The sequence below is a fragment of the Phyllostomus hastatus genome, unplaced genomic scaffold (assembly GCF_019186645.2).
Source record: "Phyllostomus hastatus isolate PE091 unplaced genomic scaffold, TTU_PhHast_1.1 phas_contig_40, whole genome shotgun sequence".
Taxonomy (NCBI): Eukaryota; Metazoa; Chordata; class Mammalia; order Chiroptera; family Phyllostomidae; genus Phyllostomus; species Phyllostomus hastatus.
The window spans coordinates 66,756,920-66,778,788 of record NW_025333872.1 but is presented as its reverse complement, the minus strand read 5'-3'; the positions used below and the strand labels follow the sequence as shown (position 1 = coordinate 66,778,788).

General features: G+C 35.5%; 1 protein-coding gene across 1 annotated transcript in view; it reads left to right on the top strand.

The window, feature by feature from the left end:
- The window catches only part of TBC1D32 (TBC1 domain family member 32), a 176,438-nt gene that overhangs the window by 33,600 nt on the left and 120,969 nt on the right, over nt 1-21,869 (top strand). Inside the window, exons 12-17 of the mRNA XM_045843791.1 lie at nt 3,441-3,531; nt 10,185-10,325; nt 12,869-12,961; nt 14,900-15,042; nt 19,035-19,162; nt 21,665-21,866. Of these exons, the coding sequence (XP_045699747.1) occupies nt 3,441-3,531; nt 10,185-10,325; nt 12,869-12,961; nt 14,900-15,042; nt 19,035-19,162; nt 21,665-21,866 (798 nt within the window). The remainder of the gene's footprint in view (nt 1-3,440; nt 3,532-10,184; nt 10,326-12,868; nt 12,962-14,899; nt 15,043-19,034; nt 19,163-21,664; nt 21,867-21,869) is intronic.

Sequence of the window (21,869 nt, the reverse complement as noted above, 5' to 3'; positions counted from 1 at the left end):
GACTCCTGAAATGGCTTTATGTAATACACTTTCTATTCTTCTTGCTGTCACAAAGTCATTTAAAAATATTGACAGTAATGTTATTCAGATTCTCAGTTTGTTTCTTTTTTCTATCATAGGTTCTTTCTACAACAGTATATTTTTAATACCACCCTCTACCCTCTCATCTTGGTACATATTGGTAGTGCAGGAGAATAAGTATCAGATTTGATCCTGAATTTAACAGCAAATTTTGATCTTCCTGAGGTTTAGAACAATCATTCTTCATACCTTCAATTGGACTCTAGACTAATGCCTAAATTTACCAACTTTAGATCTGCTTTCTGCTCCTGTGTTTTAAAGGGATGTTATATGATGTGATTGTTTCTCCACTGAGATTGTACCTTTTTCTGTGATTGTTACCTATTCTCAAATAAAATGTGACACACTTAAGAAGTTAGGGGAAGAGTACCAGGAACAGAAGTGGGTGTAAGTGAGTTGTGAAGGTAAAGCTAGGTAGAAATGGGTGCAAGGGGGATGGGCTTCTGAAGGTTTGAATGGAAATGAACTTGAGTCTTTGAGAAAGATTATTTTGGAGAGAGTGTTTTGAGTTCTCAGTTAAAGAAGCTAACTATTCTTTGCTCCTTTGTCTTATTCTTTAGAACTTCTTTTACTTATTTTTCTATAGTGGCAGTTGTTATTCTAAATCATATTTGTTGTTACTTTTTAACAAGGTGTGTGTAAGAATTAGGATTGCAAGAGTCAGTTTATCTAGAAAGAGGGAGTTCCATCAGGAGGAGACTACATCTTTGACTTGGAGAAACTCATGACAAACAAGATCAGGTCACTATACTTTTGGGCAAGAGTGGGTGCTCATAAATGTTGTGTCAGTTCTGACCAAGCCAAAGCTTGGAAGGGGCTGTGTGATCAGTGACATGCCAACCACTGACTTGCCTCTTTCATGAATTGACAAGCCAGGGAATGTCCTCACAAAATTTTTGTAGGAGTCCCAAGGTAATTCGACCAGTTGCTTTTGCACAATATTTTTTTCTGGTGAAATCAGGGCTTTCTAGCATTGATTGACTGGGTTGCACTATGCCTCCTTCTGTTCTCTACTGGACACTCAGTAGATGCAAGATAAACCAGAAGTAGATGTAGGATAAAACAGGAAGCAAAAAAAGAAGTGAAGACTGTACTGATAGCAAAGCGAAACAAGTGGAGAATAAGAAAGTTAATGGCAAATTTTTTTACTCAATAGTGACCCTTCAAAATAAAAGGTTACTTTGTGCAAATTTGAACAACTTTTATTACAAATCTCAGGATAACAAATTTTGCAATGAAAGCTCAGTGAAGGAAGTTGGAGCTTAGGTTGTTAACACAGACTCACATGGTGGCAGATCTGAAGAAATATCAGTTTGGGACTCAAAAGGGTCAGGGCTGGTGAACAACTCTTCTTTGTATGAAGATCCCACTGAATGGTGCCAAGTCAGAGTCTTCAAGATAATCTTAGTGGGAGCTCCAGAATTTTCAAGGATTAAGACCATTTTTCAACATCCAAAACAGTGCATAAAGCTGGCTTTATTGCTTACTTAAGTTAGGCAGAGCATACTCTTAATCCTGTGTGGTTTGGGGAAAAGCCAAACTCAGGGAATTATGGGCTTTCAGAGGGGAGGGTGAGTTCAGCCAACTATAGAAGAGTGGCAACTCAGGTGAGATGGATGCTGACTGACTGGCTTTTACAAATATATTTCCTGGAGTGTGTCTGCTGCTGGCTGATTTTCAGAAGCAACGGGCTAACACTGATTGCTTAGCTTTTAGATGTAAGTTCTTTAAGATCTTTTGACATACGTTGATATACAAAAGTTTAAACTTGTTCTGCTGGATACCTGTTACCATGTTTGCATATGTTTCTCATTGATTTATTAAATAGATTAAAGTCATCTATAAAACAAATTACACTTTTCTGAAGATTGTGGGGAATTTTTTATTTTTAATGAATCGGTGTTACCCTGGAAAAGTAATGTGGGTGCTTTAGGAAGTGGTAGGAAAATATTTCAAAGAAATGTAATATCATGTTCAAAGCCCTAGTGATTGGAAAACACATAGTTCATATGGAAACTGCACATTTTAAATGACTGAACATATATATTGCTAAGAGATATGTGAATTGGTATTAGAGAAATTTCCTGAAAATTGGTTCTCTGAAAACTAATATTTAGTGGATGAAGGTTTTTGAAACATTGTTGGATGCTTTAAATTGGGTATATGTCAGTGGATTTCAGTTTGTTTCACTCATGCATGAGGCAGGGCATAATTCATAAAAATAGAAAATACCTTTTTTAAAGGAAATCCCCAGCCCCTTTGCTTTTGCAAATGGCAGTGTGGAGTTTGATGTAAATGTCAGTTTTGAGGGTGTTTAAAATCTAATTGGTGTGTATTGACTGATGAAATTTTTTAGTGAATTTGCTTTCGATGAGTTGGTCATTTGACTGGTTGTGTGATAAATTGGGTTTTGGTGACTGATTTTTACACAGGTAGATGTATTCCTGTATTTGTTTGTGCCTGTGTTTGTGGTTAGGGCAGGGGCTGTCTGGAGGATGAGACTGTACATCATCAAATTTAGGAGACTGGCATTTATTCTGGAGGTGTGGTAAGCCACTGATAGGTTTCTGAGTACTGAAGTAACATCATATTAAGGCTTTATAATATTTGGAAAATGGGTTTAAGGTGCTAGGTGGAGATAGGAGAGTAGCATTGAAGCAAAAAGATTAAGAGGCTTCTCAGTAATCCAAAGCCAAAAAATGATAGAGACATGAATTAGGGCTGTTGACAGAGTGAATTGGATAAATGCATGGACTTAGGAGTACCATATTTGGAATGTAGGATTTAGAGAACTTGGCCTTTTGAATGGGAGCGGGGAGATGAGTGAGTTACTTATCGAAATTCGAGACTCTGTCAGTAGGAGAAAAATGGGAGAATTGGGAAAATGGCTTTGGGCTTGGTAGATGTGACCATATCTAGTGTGAGATTCAGACTTTTAGGAGGCAATTTTACAGTATCGATTTGAATCTCTAAAGTTTTATTTAGATGAGATGTACAGGTATAGAACAGGGTCACCAAGACCACCTCCAGATTTGATAATTTCCTGGAGGACTCATAAGACTCAGCATATAGTCATAATCCCATCTATGATTTATAACAGAAAGAGGATACAAAACAAAATTGGCATAGGGAAAAGGCACATTTAGTGAAGTCTGGAAGACACCAAGTATAAGCTTCCCAGTCTTTTTCCAAATATCAAATCGTGACAGCTCTTGTGAAATGTAGTCTACCGAAGAAGCTCATTAAAGACTGCCCATTTTTTAAAACTGGGCATTGGTTATGTAGACATCCTCTACCTAGCACATACCAGGACTTATAGGCTGCAAATTTTTATGATTAACAAGTTGTTATTTTATTAGATAACTACAGCAGTTCAGCAGTGTGTTCAGTACTTTGAGTTATGTGAGACCATGAAAGCCGATGAGACTGTGGGACATTCAAAGCATTGTGGTAAGTATGGTTTTCTCTGTTATATACTTAAAACAATGGTACAGTTTATTAACAAAAATAGCTTAGTAGTAACTTATTTTTTAATAGTTAGTAGCATGGTAAAGTGCATCATTTTGCTAATGTAAAATATTTTCACAAATTTAAAATATATGCCATAATTATAGCTTTTTATTTTTTCTTATTTTCCCCACAAAAATTTGGGCCAAATAGTGCACATTGTACATGGCAAAATAAGGGTGTCTCTTTGTACGTCTAAATCCCCTCACCTCTTCACCCATTCCCCCAAACCTTCCTCCCATTGGGCAATCATCAAAATGCTCTCTGTATCCATGATTCTGTCCCTGTTCTTCTTGTTTGCTTAGCTTGTTTTTTAGATTCAATTGTTGACACATATGCATTTATTGCCATTTTATTATTCATAGTTTTGATCTTACTTTTTTTCTTAAATAAGTCCCTATAACATTTTATATAATAATTGTTTGGTGATGTTTTTCCTTTAGTTTTTTTCTTGTCTGAAAAGCTCTTTATCTACCCTTTGATCCTAAATGATAGCTTTGCTGAGTAGTGCAATCTTGGTTGTAGGTCCCTGCTGTTTATGACTTTGAGTATTTCTTGCCAATCCCTTCTTGCCGGCAAAGTTACCTTTGAGAAATCACCTGACAGTCTTAGGGGAGCTTGCCTGTAGGTAACTAACTTCTTTTCTCTTGCTTCTCTTAAGATTTTCTCTTTATCTTTAACCTTTGGCATTTTAATTATAATGAGTCCTGGAGTGGGCCTCTTGGCATCCATCTTGTTTGGGATTCCCTGTGCTTCCTGGACTTGTGAGTCTATTTCCTTCACTATATTAGGGAAGCTATCTTTCATTATTTCTTCAAATAAATATCCAATTTCTTGCTCTTCCTCTTTTCCTTCAGGCACCCATATGATGTGAATAATGGAATGCTTGAAGTTGTCCCAGAGGCTGCTTACTCTATCCTTGTTGTTTTGAATTATTTTCTCCTTGTTCTGATTGGTTTTTTTTTTTTCCTTCCTTATTTTCCAAAGCATTGATTTGATTTCCGGCTTCATCTACTCTACTGTTGTTTCCCTGTAAACTGTCTTTATTTCAGTTAGTATATCCTTTGTTTCTGACTAGATCTTTTTTATGCTGTTGAGGTCCTCACTGAGTTCCTTGAGCACCCTTATAAACAGTGTTTTTAACTCTGCATCTGATAGATTGCTTATCTCCATTTTGTTTAGTTATTTTTCTGGAGTTTTGATCTGTTCTTTCATTTGGGTCTTATTTCTTTGTTTCTTCATTTTGGCAGCCTCCCTGTGTTTCTGTGTGTTAGGTAAAGCTGTTATGACTCCCTTTTTTGGCAGCGTGGCCTAGTGTAGTAAGTGTCCTGTAGGGTCCAGTGATACAGCTGCCCCATTCACCCAAGCTGGATGCTCAAGGTACTTCCTTATTTGGGCTGAGTATACCCTCCTCTTGTAGTTGAGCTTTGGTTGCTGTTGGCAGGTTAGTGGGAGGGATTTTCCCAGACTAGCCAGCTTAAAGGACTGGCTGTGACCACTGACCATCCACCCTATGTGGATGATCACCTGTGCAGGGGCAGGGTGGTGGTGCTCTGACCTCACCTGTAGTTGTCCATGGGGTGCTCAGACTGTGTGGTTTCCTGGGTGGTTCAGGTCAAGGTCATTTCCCACCTTGGTCTTGCGCAAGGCCACCCTGCATGAGCTGTAAAGCAATCTGAGGTGGCTGCTACGTGTGTTGGGCTTGGAGATTCTGAGGCGAAGCCAAGCTGTGTATCTAGGCTGGCTGCTGCTAGTGCCATGCCTAATTATTGATTGAAATGAATCTTCTTTTACAGTCAAGATTCTTTTTTTATGTCAGTGCCTATACACCTTTATTATTTGTATACCTACTGCACCATCCATAATCCCTTACATCAACACATCTTATTTATTGTGAAGGAATAAACTTTGTTTTTCAATTTCTCACAAAGGATTTTCTTCGTAGTCGGGATTTTTTCTTACATCACACAACTTTTCATGTGAATTAGGTATTTGTCATTCTATTATTTTATTTGTCAGTTCTCTAAGTAAATATTAAGTTCTCTGTGAGTGTGAAGATAACCTTATTTTTTTTATCCTTGGGTAAATCTTTATCTACCTCGAGCAAGAAAAATGGTTAAACACTGACAGTTAACGGGTTTCAAATGTCAGAGTTTCATAGTGCAGGACAAATTACAGGAGCCAGAATTCATTCTTCAGGAGGAAGAAAAAGACAAAAAGGAAAAGGGTAGATAAGTTTATATACACGTCTTACTTCTAAATTTATAGATTTTTCTAGTTTTTTGATATTAAAATGTTTCTATATAGCACTTTCTTCCCCCTACAACTCTACCAGCCTCTAATGGATTTTCTTTCTTCCCTTTCCTCTCAGGGTGCTTCACTGCATTCTTCTGCCATGTCTTTCAGGATTTTTGCTCTTTTTTTCTTTCAGTTTTCCTGCCTTCAGTTTTTTAACTTTAGGTTTAAGCTTCCATCTTCTCTAGCCCTTAGGAAATTGAGCAGAGAGCACTTGTGACATAAATTGATAGTGTACATATATTTTCCTAACCTCAGCTGCTCTTTGTGTTGCTTTGGGATCCTTTGAGATATTTTCTTCAGTGTTTCATAATATCGATTGTGCGCCTTCACCGGTCTCTTCAAGACCCTTGCCTTGCCCCTGCCCACTTTTCTCTCAAGAGAAGACCTTGCATGCTATTTCACTAAGAAAAATGGAATGTTCCAGATGTGAATTCCCCAAACGCCCTGCTTCTCTGTATACATATTCATGTTTATATGCCTTTTTTAATACCGCCTTTCTCTGGGCTACAATGAAGGGGTGTCCTTCTGTTCCAGGTTGATCTCTTTCTCTGTTCTTGATTCTGTTCCCCATCTGCTGGTCTTTGCTTTCGTTTTAAAACTGGGACGTTGATTTACTTGCTACTATATCTCCCTTTCTCTTGGTATCTTCCCCTGTATCCTCTAACGCTATTTATATTTCTTTCATATAAATAACTGAGCAAGTTCACATGTACCTTACCTTTCTGCTTCCTTTCAGAGAAAATTCTTCTAAGTATTCATTATATACCCAGGCCCCATTTCTTCACCTGTTATTCACTTTTTTTTTTTCTTATTCACTTTTTAGCCACAGAAATGAGGCTTCTATTTCTGGTGCTCCATGACCTTCCCATTATCAACTCCCCCCACTTCTTGTCCTTGTTCTGCAACATTAGGCTCTGGTGACCCTTTTGCTCCTCTTCCTGGTGCCATTCTTTCTTGGATTTCCTCATTCTTACCCAACAAATTCTTAGTCACTGAAAAGGTTCTTTTCTATATATGTTTGTACTCACAAAAGTTTTGCCCTTTGTTCTTTTCTCACCTTAGTCTACCTGTTCTTCTTTGGGGGAGTCATTCACTCTCAAGATTTCAAATATTATATATTTATGTGTATTTTGTGACTCTGAAATATTTAAGTCTGCACTCCTTTCTTCAATTCTAGAGTCATGTATCCATTATGTTTAGTGTAACTGTCTGGATGTTCCATGGGCATTTCAATATTATAATGGTAAGGACTGAATTTACTTTCTTCTCTTTCTGGAACTTTTTTAAAACTCTCTTTAGAATTATTTAAATAGGAGAAAGACACTATGTACACAGATACTTGAGTTAGGAACCTGGGAATTTTCTTTTCTTTCATGTTTCACATGCAGTTCTCTCTAATGCATATTGATTTTATTTTTTTAACGTTTATTTTTATCTATTTGCTCTTCATTCTTTTTGCTGATGCTTTTATTCATGATTTTTTTTGATAAGTCTTGTTTCAAGCCTTAACCTTCTTCCATTCACCTTTTATGCTGACATCAGTGTCAGTTTTTCACATGCATATTTGATTGTTACTTTTTTGCTTAAAACCCTTTAATATCACTCCAATTGCCTCTATAATAGGGCGTATATTGCTTCTGCAGTTAAGTCTTCTGTGTTCTGTCTTGATACCTGCTAGACTCTTTTCTGTCCCTCTTGTCTTTCTTATTATGTGGCTATACAAGACTATTTGCTGTACTCTGAATTGGAAGCCCAGTTTCTTGCTTCTTTTTTGAAGGCGTATTTTATGGATTGTGCTATTACAGTTGTCCCAATTTTTCCCCTTTGTCCCTCTTCACTCAGTACCCCCCTTCCCTCCAATAATCCCCCACCCCTAAGTTCATGTCCGTGTGTCGTTCATAGAGGTTCTTTGGCTTCTCCATTCCTATACTATTCTTAACATCCCCCTGTCTATTTTTATACCTATCAATAATGCTTCTTAGCACCTGTATTTTTCTCCAATTCTCTCCCTTCTCTTTACCCACTGTAACCCTCCATATGATCTCCATATTTATGATTTTTGTTCCTGTTCTAGTTGTTTACTTAGATTTTTTAGATTCAGTTGTTGATAGTTGTGAGTTTGTTGTTATTTTACTCTTCATATTTTTGACCATCTTCTTTTTCTTAGATAAGTCCCTTTAATGTTTCATATAATAAGGGCTTAATGATGATGAACTCCTTCAACTTCACCTTGTCTGTGAAACATTTTATCTACCCTTCCATTGTAAATGATAGCTTTGCTGGATAGAGTAATCTTGGATGTAGGACCTTGCTTTCCATGACTTTGAATACTTCTTTCCAGCCCCTTCTTTCCTATAAAATTTCTTTTGAAAACTCAGCTGATAGTCTGATGGGAATTCCTTTGTAGGTAACTCTTCTTTTCTCTTGCTGCTTTTAAGATTCTCACCTTATCTTTAATCTTTGGCAATTTAATTATGATGTGTCTCGGTGTGTTCTTCTTTGGGTCCAACTTCTTTGGGACTCTCTGAGCTTTCTGAACTGGTATGTCTATTTCCTTTGCCAGATTGGGGAAGTTATCTTTCATTGTTTTTTCAGATAAGTTTTCAGTTTCTTGCTCTTCCTTTCTCCTTCTGGAATCCCTGTCATTTAGATGTTGGCACTTTTGAAGATGTCCCAGAGTCTTCTTATTCTCTCCTTGTTTTTTTGAATTCTTGCTTCTTCATTCTGTACTGGTTGACTGTTTATTTCTTCCTTATGTTCCAAATAGTTGACCTGAACCCCAGCTTTCTTCCCTTCACTGTTGGTTCCCTGTGGATTTTTCTTTATGTCACTTAGTGTAGCCTTCATTCCTTCCCTTATACATTTGCCACACTCAATGAGTTCTCTAAGCATCCTTATCACCAGTGTTTTAAACTCTGAATCTGATAGGTTGGCTATCTCCATTTCACTTAGTTCTTTTTCTGGAATTTTGATTGTTCTTTCATTGCCATATTTCTTTGTCTCCTTAATTTGACAGCCTCCTTGTGTTTGTTTCTGTGTATTAGGTAGAGTTGTTTTGACTCCCTGTCTTGGCACACCTATTACATTGTAAGGGGTGGAGCCTTAGACATTCATCAGGATAGGGGAACCCGCTTTATTGCTTTGTGGTTCTGTATGTGGGGGAGGGGTTGGAGAGGGAACGATGCTGCTTGCTCAGCACTTGCCCCATTTTCAGTGACTTCACCCACTTACTGTATGTACCCTTCTCACTGTTGCTCTGTGGTGGTTCCCAGAGTGGGTGGGTTTGCATATGTTTTAGGACCTGAGAGACGGACAGTTTATTCCACTGCCCCAGCTGCCTGTGTTTTTTACAACCAGAAGTTATGAGGCTGTGTTTTCCCATGCTGGGACCTTGTGCTGCACAGTCTGGCCTGGGGTTGGGATCACTTGCTCCCCAGGTGTCCCTCTCAGTTTCTCTCTGACACATGTGAATGTAGGATAGCCTGTTCCATCAGCCCCCCTGTCATTGCCTTGCTGCTGCCACCCATCCACCACCACACCTCATTCTCTTCCCCGGACCCCCATCTCTGCTCCTGTTACCTGACTTGATGAATATTTCTTCTTTAAATCCTTGGTTGTAAGACTTCCATACAGTTAGATTTTCTGGCAGTTCTGGTTGTTTTTTGTTTTGAGGTTAGTTGTGATCCTTCTTACGGCTGTGTGAGGAGACAAAGCATGTCTATCTGTGCCTCCGTCTTGGCAGTCCAGTTTCTTGCTTCTTACTGGTTTTTGACACTGGTGAATCCTTCAAGATCTCATATGAAACAGATACTCATGAATGTATGGATGAATGAGTGAACAGATGATAAATATATTAGAAGGCTTATATAATTTTTTAGAGGTTCTCATTTCATTTGCTAACATGGTTATAAATATGGCCTTTTGTAGCATTGACTTTTAATTGGTATAATTAAACACTAATATTTTTTATTGATTTCCTCCCTCCCTTAACTTACTTTTGAGATGTTTTTTGATGAGAGATGATACCTCTGATAATCTTAGCATATTTTTTTTGAGAATGAACACTCTATGCATATTACAGTTTTATGATTTGGTTAAGTTTTATAATGAATGCTTTTCTCCAGAGAGTTAGGCATCAAAGAATCTTAGAAAACAGTAAGGAAAAAATTTTTAAAAATTTACACCAAGTGTCTATATTATAGACTGCAGACTTGTTTAATGTTTAGAAGGTAATCATGATGTGGACTATAAAATATAATGGCATTAAAATAAATGTAATTTTTTGTTTCTTTCTTAAGGGAACAAGCAGAAAACTTTCTATTACTCAGGGCAAGAATTACAATATATTTATTTCATCCACTCTCTGTGCCTTTTGGGAAGATTATTGATCTATACACAAGGAAGAAAGCTATTTCCCATAAAGCTGAAGAATAGAAAAGGTGTGTACAATCAGGATAAATGAGTATGTCCTGATATGGTAAGATTTGTGTACTATGGATTATTAGAAACTTGGAGATACTATATTGTCTCTTCTCTGGTACTTAGCAACTTACCTTTTAGTCTATTGATAGCTTGTACACCTTGTAGTGTTGTATTTTTATTCTTTTGCAGTGTGTGCTTTTCCCTTCCTGTGTAGTTTGTTTTTCTATTTATCCAGCCTTTCATGCTTACCTTATTTCTCTCTGCCTTTCAAAATCCTAGACATATGGAAGGCACTATCCAGATCTGGATTTAGAACTAGAAGATCTTTAAGTTCTGGTTCATTATAAACTAGTTGTGATCTTTTGCACTAATTACTTAACCCTAGTTTGTTTTCTTTATCTGTAAAAATGAATAATAATATCAGTGATGCTGGGCTCACAGAATTTTCGTGATGCACAAACATTAGGTTTGAGAATACTGTTTTATAAACTGCAAAGCCCTGCACTATTTAATATTTTTCTGTGTTATTGTTACCCTAAGACTCATTTTAAGTTTTCCCCGTCAAACTTCAGTACATGCTATTCATTGTTTTCTTTAACTCTCTTAAAATTTAAATCTGTAGGAGGAATATAGTATAAAGGTCAGCATTTTCTATAATGTGCCAGAGAGTAAATGTTTCAGGTTTTGTGGGCCACACGTCTCTGTTGTTTTCTCTGTTCTCTGTGTGTGTGTGTGTGTGTGTTTGTGTATACACGTACTCATGTGTGCAAAAAAGAGTTACCACAGCAAACCCGAGATTAGTATCCTTAGAAAGACTTCTTGCAAGTTTGGATCTTGGCCGGAGGCTAGGAACTTGAATATCTCCCTCTTCCTGGAAGTGGTACACCATTTGTGTACACAATGAGGTTTATGATGAATATCTACTTTCCTTCTGGGAGTCTGGAGTCCTGGTGTGTGCTAGGCAGAGAGTGCTTTCGTGATCAATCCCCGATATAAACCTTGGGTACTGAGTCTCTAATGAGCTTCCCTGGCAGACAACATTTTATATGTGTTGTCATAACTCGTTGCTAGAAGAATTGAGTGTATTTTGTGTGACTTCCCTGGGAAAGGACTCTTGGACCCTTGTACCTGGTTTGCTCTGGACTTCACCTTATGCACATTTTCCCTTTTGATTTTGCTTTGTATCCTTTTGTTGTAAAAAAAATCATAGCTGGGAGTACAATTATATTTTGAATCCTGTGAGACCTAGTAGTAAATTTTTGAATTTGGGAATGGTTTTGGGAACATCTGACACATTTTATGTGCCTTTAAAATTAAAAACAATTCTCAGCTTGTGAGACTTACAAAATTAAACCATAATGGCTATAGTTTGTGAAACCTGTTGAGTGTCTCCATTTTGAACACTTATTTTTACAGTTTCCTCATTGTTTTACTTATCTAAATCTTTTCTTCTGAGTTAGGCTAATTGTGAGCTCCTTGATAAAAGAATCTGTTTTGCATACTTCTCTTATATTTCCTATGGTAGTATAATTCTGTGTATAATGGGCACTCAGTAGAGAAATGACTTTCAAGAAAAGAACTGCCATTTAATAGGATTTTGTTAAACTTTTGTTAAACAAAAATAGATTGTTATATAGTTATGATGTTATTGTAGGAATTTAATGGAAGTTTATGTGTCTATCATCTGTCATTTATTTAGTGCTTTATATTGACTTTTAACAACTGCACTTTGGTCTATCAGGTATCATAGGTCATCTGTAAGCTCAGTTTTGAGAAATCTGTTTTACTGCATTAGCGTAGGTGCATGTTTACCTTTAAGTTTCACATATGCTCTCACCAGAATCTTCTTAGGTGAGGATTCTGTAGCAGAGGTTGGTGAACTACAATCAGTGGGTCTTATCTGGTACCCAGTTTTGTATGGCTTGTGAGCTAAGAATGGTTTTTATATTCTTAAATTATTGGAAAGAAGTAAACAAAGGGTATTTCATAATGTGAAAAATATATAAATACCAATTGTGGTATACATAAAGTCTTACTGGAAAATGACCACAGTTGTTCATTTGTATATTATCAATGGCTACTTTAATGCTACAACATCAGAATTATTTATGATAGAAACTGTTTGGTCACAAAGCCTAAAATAGTTACTTGCTGGTTCAGAAAATTTTTTCTGACTTCAGTTCTACCTTGCTATATATAGGTAAGTTAGCTGGACCAACATATTAAGCTGAATTGTATTGCTACTGATTGAATAAAATAAAACAATCTTGATCAGATTCATAGATCTTCCTATGGTACATGTGCATTAACTGATTGGTCCAACATAAATGGTAAAACCGCACCATCACAAAAGCAACTACTGCACTATTTGCTGCCTTTTAATTTACTATGTCTAATTTGTTCTTCTGTCATCTTCTTTCTTGGATTATAGTCTCCTTCTCCCTGATTTCACCACAATCTCTGTGAAAACTCAGATTAGGGGGATAGAAACTTAGTTAAAAATTTTTAAAATTTTAAGTGTATGTTAGAAAATAATTTTTTTTTCTATTTCTTTTTGAAGATTCATTATCCCTTACAGATCTTCTGGTTCTGTTTACCCAACTTATATATTACTCACCAAGTTGTCCAAAGATGACATCAGCTGCACATTTAGGTAATTATGCTTCTATTTCAAATAGAAATCATCTAATATATTTAAATATTTTATTGTCTAGATATTTTGAGTGATTGATCTAGTTTAGTTGAGAGGTTTCATAGGATGCAGTATTTTTCATAATAAAGTACATTGGTCCTGGCAGTAAACCATGGAATTTAAATTTGCTTATTGATGTTTCTAATCTATCTACTGCCTTTGCATTTAACATAGATTTTCCTTTCCATAAAGTTTAATGTTGTTATATATTAAGATCGAGATGTTCTTAAGAAATGCCATTAAGGGAAGTTCGATTGATAGGTACTGATGTATTCTTTTTTGATGTTTTATATCCTTTATATTTTCCTGGATGTTTTTATCACCTTGCTTTTTTCATTTCAAACTTAAAAACTTCAGGATCTTCTCATTTTACTAAAGACTAAAGCCAAAAATAAAACCCACTTCGTGTTTTTTAGTAAAATGACTGTTAGTGTTTAATATTTTTGAAGTATTTTAATATTAACAATTAAAAATGACATAATTTTTCTTTGAATATCAATGAAAGTTTGCAAAGTGAAACACTTTATCTAAGCACCCTCATACTCCATAGACTCATAGTGTCCTAGACTTGTAAGTTACTCTAGAAATACTGGCACAAATTCTGGGAGGAACTCAAGTGAATCATAGAAAAAAAGGTTTGGACCATATATTAGTGCCATAATAATGCATCTATTGATTAGTCAGTTATATGTATGCAGTTATAACAGCTTATTAGTCCTAACAATAGTTCTCAGACTTCTTTTTGCTTTTAAAGCATTTAGACATATAAATTACTAGGTTAGGTTTCCCTGGTCGATGCTCCTACAGCATACTGGGCTTCCTTCATGATAAAAATTTTTTTTTCTTTGTTATAATAGTTGTTAATGTCTTGGTTTACCAACTAGTGGGCTGTGTCTTGTCTTTTTCATTTCTGTCTACAGTGTTTAGCACAGTGTTAGCACATAGCAGGCACTCAAAAATAGTAGATAATTGGATAAATGAATGAATGGCCATATGCTCATCAATAATATCTCTTATTGCAAACAGAGTGTCTTATTTGGAGTTAGTTGAAAAAAATTACTTAACTTCCCTTTTCCACTTTCTTTCTGTCAGGTATTGACTTAAAGCCTTAGTGTGTTCATGGAGTTTTAAATGTTATAAATTTAGAATATTGGTGTTTTAGTATTGTATCTTTTGGGGGTAACTTTACATTGCTAACTTTTAGTTCCTTAGTTTTTTCATGTAAAACACTGTTTTCTTAGTATATTAGGTCAAATAATCTGAAAATACATTAATTTATGAAACTAAAAATATATTTTAATGGCAATTCCTCATGTTACAGTTATGTGTATTTGTGTTTCCCTTTATTTATTTTAAAAGAAACTTTTAAAAATTTTCATTCATTTCATTGGTTTCGTGGTAGTATAAGAAATAAACTAATCTAAAATAAAGTTTCTTCTCTCGTCTGCCTTCTTTTCAGCCATTATTTTGTCTTAATGACTAATTTTCTACCTGAATCAACACCTGAATACATTTAATATAATAATAATACTAATAGAGAAAGTAAGTCTTTGTGAGGAGGAGATAAGCTATAAATTTGCTTCTAACCCCATCATCACTGTCAAGCAACGATTTAATGTCAAACAGTGAATGAACTTATATTGTTGCCTTTTGGCATTCATATTTGTCATTTATTTACTTTTTATTAACTTGAAAATATGTTAAGCTAGTTGTTATCTCCTTAAGTTTTAGGTTATAAGTTGGTAATACATCATTCTTTAGGTCTTGAGTTGTGTGATTTTTAAACTATTTTACCTTGTGTTGAACTTTTTTGGAACAGCAATAGCTAACCCATAAATAACATGCATTAAGTACTTAATGTCTAAAGGTTAATGAAAAAAAATACTTGTTGCATTACAGAGAATTACTCTCCGGCAAGTATGGTGACTGAAGTTCTGCAGATACTCTGCGATCAAAAAGAATGTGCAGTCGAATGCTTATATAACAGCACTGTGGTTGAGGCACTTCTTCGGCCTATTCATAATTTAATGAAAGGAACTAAGGTTGGTTTTATTTACTAAAGAGAAAAAGTCCCACATTTGTGTATTAGTGAATATTCAGTGGGGCTATATTTCTAAATTTGACGTGTTTGAAATACGATTTTATTATACTATCTTTCCATATATGAATGTATTTTATGCTGACGTGGATTTTTATTTATTGTTAAATCATAGTTTGTGCAGTCAGTTGATTTATTCCTTATGACAATGTGGGAGAAAATAACATCTTAAAAATATTTTTTCTATTTGGCTTAGATCTGCTGATTGTAAAAACTAAGAAAAGTTATTCTATTAAGAAGCTATTTGTGTTGCAAATATAGTAAATCTTGTGAACATTTTGTTTTAATGGCGATTTTATAGCCTTGGGAAATGTGATTATTTTTCTGAAGAGCCAGCTTTGTTTTATATGAATAACTAGTATTACTTGAGGGAAAAAAGCTTATAAACATCGTGGTCTGAACATTTATATGTCTGTCTGCAGTTTGTACAGTATATTTCCTCACATGATATCATTTAATCCTCAAAACTGAGGCTCAAAGAAGAACTTGTTAAAGGTTGGATATTTAGCAGGTGGCAGAGTTGGTACCACTGCTAGGATTGTTGGCTTTAATATAGCCCTCCATTTTTGTGACTTAAGCTTCTCAGGAATGACTTAAAGCTTATCAATAAGTTAAATATTTTTGCCTTTCCATGTCTACATTATATAATGTCTTTACTGGTTTCATCTCCATCCTACACCTACCCCTCAATGTACTGGACAACTACCCACCTATCCATGTATTCATTATTCATTTCTCATTCAGAAAACATTAAGCATTTATGTGACTCTGGTACAAAGTATGCAATTCTGGAAGATAAAATGATATTAATAACCTTGGGAAAACAAAATAAACAGAGAAAAAAAAATAGAATACCTAACAGATATGTATATCTGAATATGTATATATGTGTGTGTATACATATACACACACACATATATATGAATGCCATAATATAAACAGGATTGTGAAATATTAACCACACACCAAAGCTGAGAAATGTGTTCTTATATCTTATACCATATTGTTTATTTTATGCCTTTGCTTTTCTATACCTTTAACTTTTTATTTTCTTTTGACATCTTTCCTTTGCTTATAAATATGTCTTGAATCTATCTTATAGTTGGGATAGGAGAAACTATTGAATATACTCATATGTAGCTACCTTTCACTATCTGATCTTTTTAATGATAAACTTTTAATTATGGAAGGCTGCCATTGTCTTGGCTTCCTCTCTTTCCAATCACTTTTCAAGTCATTGCATTATGATCTTTCCTCCCTCACATCAGGGAGCCACATGTGGCTTTGATTGTCGTTGCCCATAACTTCCTAAATATGTAGCTAGTGACCACTTTCGGATTGTTATTTACCTGATTGTTGACATGCTAGACAGCTTCTGAGATTATGTTAACCTGGCTTTCCTAGAATCATTCTATTTGCATGCCCATTCCCACTTCTTTTATGAAGATGCCATAAAAATTAATGCAGAAAAGATAGTTTTTTCAACAAATGATGCTGGAGTAATTGGACATCCATTGGTTAAAAAATAAACCTCAATCTAAACATCTTATGGTATATAAAATTAATTACAAGTGGACCATGTTTTTCCTTCCTTTCTTACCATTCTTCTTCTCACCTCTGAGTGCTCCCCTTCCAGGTCTTGACTGTCTTCTGTGATTCAGGACCCGGTTCATTCTCTTTTTTCTCAGTACACTTTTCCCAGTTGATCTTTTCTAGTCCAGTGGATTAGATTTATAGTTCACTACTAAATTTCTGTCTCTTCAGCTCCAAATTTGTCTTTAGCTGCCTGCTAAGCACCGTCTCTGGTTATTCTATGAGCTAGTCAAACTCAACATTTTCAAAACAGTGTATTTCTGCCCATTCTCTACTTGTTCAAGTTTGTTTTCATTTTCCTGTGTAGGGGGAAGGACTGCTATAAATCTAGACACTTTTCTCAGTCTTTTCATATAATTCGTAATTAAGGCCTGTGGGTTTGTTTTCTTATGTATCTTTAAAAAGCCATGCATTTCTTTTAATCCTTACTTTACTGCCTTTGTTTAAACCCTGATAATCCCTTGACTGGAATGTGTAAGAAATAATTTTCTTACACATTTCAGTCTTTCACCTTTCTAGCCCATCCTCTGTATTGCAATGAAGGTTTTCACAACCCTTTTCTGCTCTTGCTTGCTAGATAATTTCAAACTTTTTAACTAGACATTTACAAGACTTTACATTTTTTTGCATCCTACCTATTTTCTTTCCTATATGTCTCAGTTATAACATATCATTTACATTTTCTAAACAAGGTTATGATATTTCCTTGTGTTGACAATGTTTCCTTCATCCTGGAAAGTCTTAAACTGGGTTTACATAAAAATTCCTCTCTTCAGAGTATAGGTTATGTTTTTTTTTTCTGAAGTATGTTTCCAGTTCTAGCAATGAAGTTATTTTCTCTATACAATAAGTACTCACTTAATTTTGTTGGTATGTTCTGTGACTTTAAGGGAAATAACATGTAAGAAAACCAATTTTATCATAACATAATTGACATAAACAAGAGTTAATTAAGTTCCTACAGCATCTTTTCAACATAGTAATGAAACAAGGTTATTCAAGGATCTGCTGTTGTATTTCCACGTTATATACTTCTGTCACTGTACTTATGCTGGAATTATTGTTGAGAGTCAGGAACAGCCCTCTGGCACATAACAGACATTCAGTATTTAACTTAAGACATTTAGTATCATGCATTGGGCCACTATGATATCATTGGCTCTTTGCTGTGTTATTGAAATATGAAATGGCTAAAACATATTCTTTGCTTTTAAGGAGACTACTTGAACAGGAAAGGCAGACTACTAAACAGACAATATTGAAAACAAGGAACAGGAAGTTTAAAAACTTTGTGTTTGTATGAGAGAAGAAAAGTATTCTAGGCAGGGAAGTTGTTTTAAGAAAGATATGTAGTGTGAAATAGACTAACATAAGTCTAATATAATTAGGAATTCTCAGGTGAATATACTTGGCTCATTAGTTAAGTTAATTAACCCAGTGAATTCTTGGGGTCTATTGGTTTCACTGTGTATGTTTCGGTTTATTGTAGAGAATACATGCATTGGCATCCATGCAGATACAGGTAAATCAGTTGGTCCCAGAAAGAATAGAAAATTTAGTAGACTTAAGCTCCTGGATAGGTGCCAGCATTAACATGACTCTAGTTTTTAGTATTTGCTTTGTACTAATATGCTTTATATTGGCAAAGATGTTTTTAGTACTCCCGTTTAAAATAAAAAATGAGGAAATAAGATTGGTCTAGCTTATGTTTTCTCATTAGGTGATATCATTGGCAGTTGGCCAGCCCATGATTTGGCTGTCCTTAATCAGACCTACAACTCATGTACGGCCAATCAGTTGTAGGAAAGGACGGTATCCCTTAGAAAGGATGGTAGTGTGTTAATACCATGTATAATAAAATTAGATTGCACATTCAGGCAAACCTAATTTTATTATGCTTAGATTTATTGCACATGCCAGCCAAAAGATTGCAACCTGTTTTATTGCTGTGGTCTGTAACTGAACCTGAATATCTCCAAGGTATGCCTGTCAGGAACTGAGTGGATGGGAAGTAAAGGGCAAAATGAAAATAGAGGAGCTACTGCACTGTCCATCAGAATTATATATAAAATTGCAATAGGAGCAGTGATTCTCTCAACTGTCTTAATAAACAATGACTGATTTGTGTTAAAAGTCTGTGTTTGCCCCACAGCTATGTTGGTAAGAGAATATAATCTAATTACACTTTTAATTCAGACATATTATTTCACAGCCGAACAATTATAAAATTTCTTTTTGTTGTGGTAGTGTAACTTTGTTAGACTGCATTCCCATCATTGAATTTTAGTCTGTGATATGTTAGTGTGTCATACAATTATATGGTTTTATCTTTTTAATATACAGGCTGCTCCAAATTGCTCTGAAACAGCTTTGATTTATATAGCTGATGTTTTGGCAAGAATTGCATCTGTAGAAGAAGGCCTTGCCTTACTTCTTTATGGAGAAAATATGAATTCTTCCAAAGAAAAAAGGTACATGTCTGTTTTAAATAATTGGTGGAATTTTTAACATATTTTATTAACCTGATTCAAAGTTTCCAAAATGTCATACTATATATTATTGGAAATATGGATAACTATTCTAGATGTAGTTTGGTTTCCTGACCAGCCACTAATAACATATGAGATCATCTTCAGAAAGTTGAAGGAGTAACCAGGATTGTGGACTATGTGGGCAGAGCAGGTCTTGATGTCTAATTTCAGAATGAGAATAAGAAGGTTCACTTTAGATGGGATATTTTTGCTCCCTTAGACTTTTCTCTTAAACTTCCAAAGCCACACATGATTGATTCAAATCAAACCTCACAAAGGTGCATGGAGGAAAAGCTAACGGCTTCCTCATCTCTGTACCATCATTCCATTTCATCTCCTGGCTTACCAATGACAGTGTTTTGGCTATACTTCTACACTTTTTGCACTTATGATGACATGTTAAAAATGTATTTATAGTCATAAAATTTTTGTTTCCTCTCTGACATCTTTTGGCTATTGCTATTTCTTTATCTTTTCTTTTTTTAGGAGTTCATATCTCTTTTTGTCTTGAGCCCATTTTCTCCTGGAACTTGCAGGGAGAGTGCTGAGATAAGCATGTGGTTTAATCTGTCATGTCTGGTCTGCTACCCTGGTCATCTGTTTTGCTTAATGGCTGTGATATCTTTGCAGATCTCTTTGAACCCAGTAGGTAACTGTGACATCTACTCCCAGAGTTCTCTTCTTTCCTCTGGGATCAGCTTTTCTGTGGTATTTGGTCTTTTCACATTGCTTGTTCTATCCATATTTAAGGCAAAATAGATGTAGATGAGGGCTCCTCCACTTACTCTTTATAACATGAAGAGTTTTCAGCTGCTCCTTTCCTGCACAAGATTCTGATTGGTAGCTTTGTTTGGACCAGTGTGGCAAGTTGATGGGCAGATTTTTTCTGAAAATAAGTGAATTGCTAGTTTTCTATCACATTAAGAACATTCCAGATGCCAAAATAGAGGTGGCTTTTATCTTGGGTGCTAACTTCTCTTTCTGGAGAAGCCTTCACTCACTGTAAACACTTGTTCAGAGTTCTGCCCTGGGATAAAAGAGTGCCAACCAGTGGCAGATCACAGGCCCGTCCTCACATGGGCCCCACTGTACTTGCTGATCAAACAAACAAACAGAATTTCTTTTCATTCTTGCCACTGTTCAGGGATTTGCCCCATTTTTGTATAATTGTACTTTTATTTTACTAGCTTCTCAGGGGCAGTTGGAAGCAGATATATGTGGACACATAAAATAAATTGAACTTAAATCTGATTAAGTCTATAGATGTAACTTTGGTTTTATAGGAAATATGGAAAACTAGAGGAATACTTCAAATGACATCGTGGTGTTGTAATTGTCCAAATAAAGAATGAACACAGAAAATGACTTTGTTTCTCCAAAATATCAGTGGCATGGAGCAAAAAAGAGTGGTCCTAAATAACTATAATAACCTAATTCATTCAATGGAACTTATTTGAATTCTGTTTGGAACAAACCTATTGTAAAAAGACAATCTTAAGGCAAACAGGAGAATTTTGATATGGGCTAACTATCAGACAGTATTAAGAAATTGTCATTTTGGGGGGTGGGGGTATTAGCATGTAAAATAGAAACTTTATCAGTTAGAGATGTGTACTGGGTAGTGTGACATGATATCTGGGATTTATCACATGATCTCAACAGAGTTGGGGTGAGTAGGGGTCAGGGAATAGAAAAAATGAGACTGGAGAGTATTATCACTTTTGAAGATGGATGAGGGGTACTTTCTATATACTGCCTACTGTTTTTGTTTGTTTATTTGCTTTTTAATCCAAAAAACTAATTAAAAGTGTGCTGCTCTGGGGCCAGACAGCCTGGGTTTGTTGAGTTTTGCTTGGCTCCACCTCTTGCTAGGTATGTGATATTGTTCAGGTTGCTTAACTTTTATAAGCATTGACTATATTTCCTTGTCTGTAAAAATTGAAGAATAATAAACCTATTCCATAGGGTTATTGCAAGGGTTGAGTTAATACACTTGAAATACTTAGAACAGTCCTTGGCACATGATGAACATTTACTGTGTTCTTCCTTATCTGTCACTCTTAATGCTATTAAAATGTCCTGGCCTCTGAGATGGGGGATCTAAGTCCTGTTAACGGATTGGGGAATGTATAACAAGTACTAGGAATGGAGAACTCAGGATTATGTTTTCACTATAGAATTAAGTGAGTATAGAATAACATTTAAGTGCATAGTTTTGCTGCTTTTTGTATCTTTTTATTTTTTCCTCTGTTCTATTGAAAATGCTCTCATTATTAGACATCTGCACGTGGTTGGGAACCCAAGTATTGACATGTCAGAGAAGCTAGAGGAAGACTAAAAGCAAGCCAAGCAAATGAGGAATTTGTGGAATTAGCCTTTTTGGTAGTGCTTTATAAAGTCATGCTTTATAACCTTGGAATCACCTTTCCGTATAATCTTTAGTTCTACAGGTGCTCATATAATAGCCCAGTTTTTGAAAAAACTTCTTGATGAAGATATTTCTATTTTTTCTGGATCAGAAATGTTGCCCATGGTGAAAGGAGCTTTTATTTCCACGTGTTGCCAAATATATGGTACATGTGAAGGCTTGCAAGTGTTAATCCCTTATAGTTTACATGAATCTCTAGCAAAGGCATGGAAGAAGGTA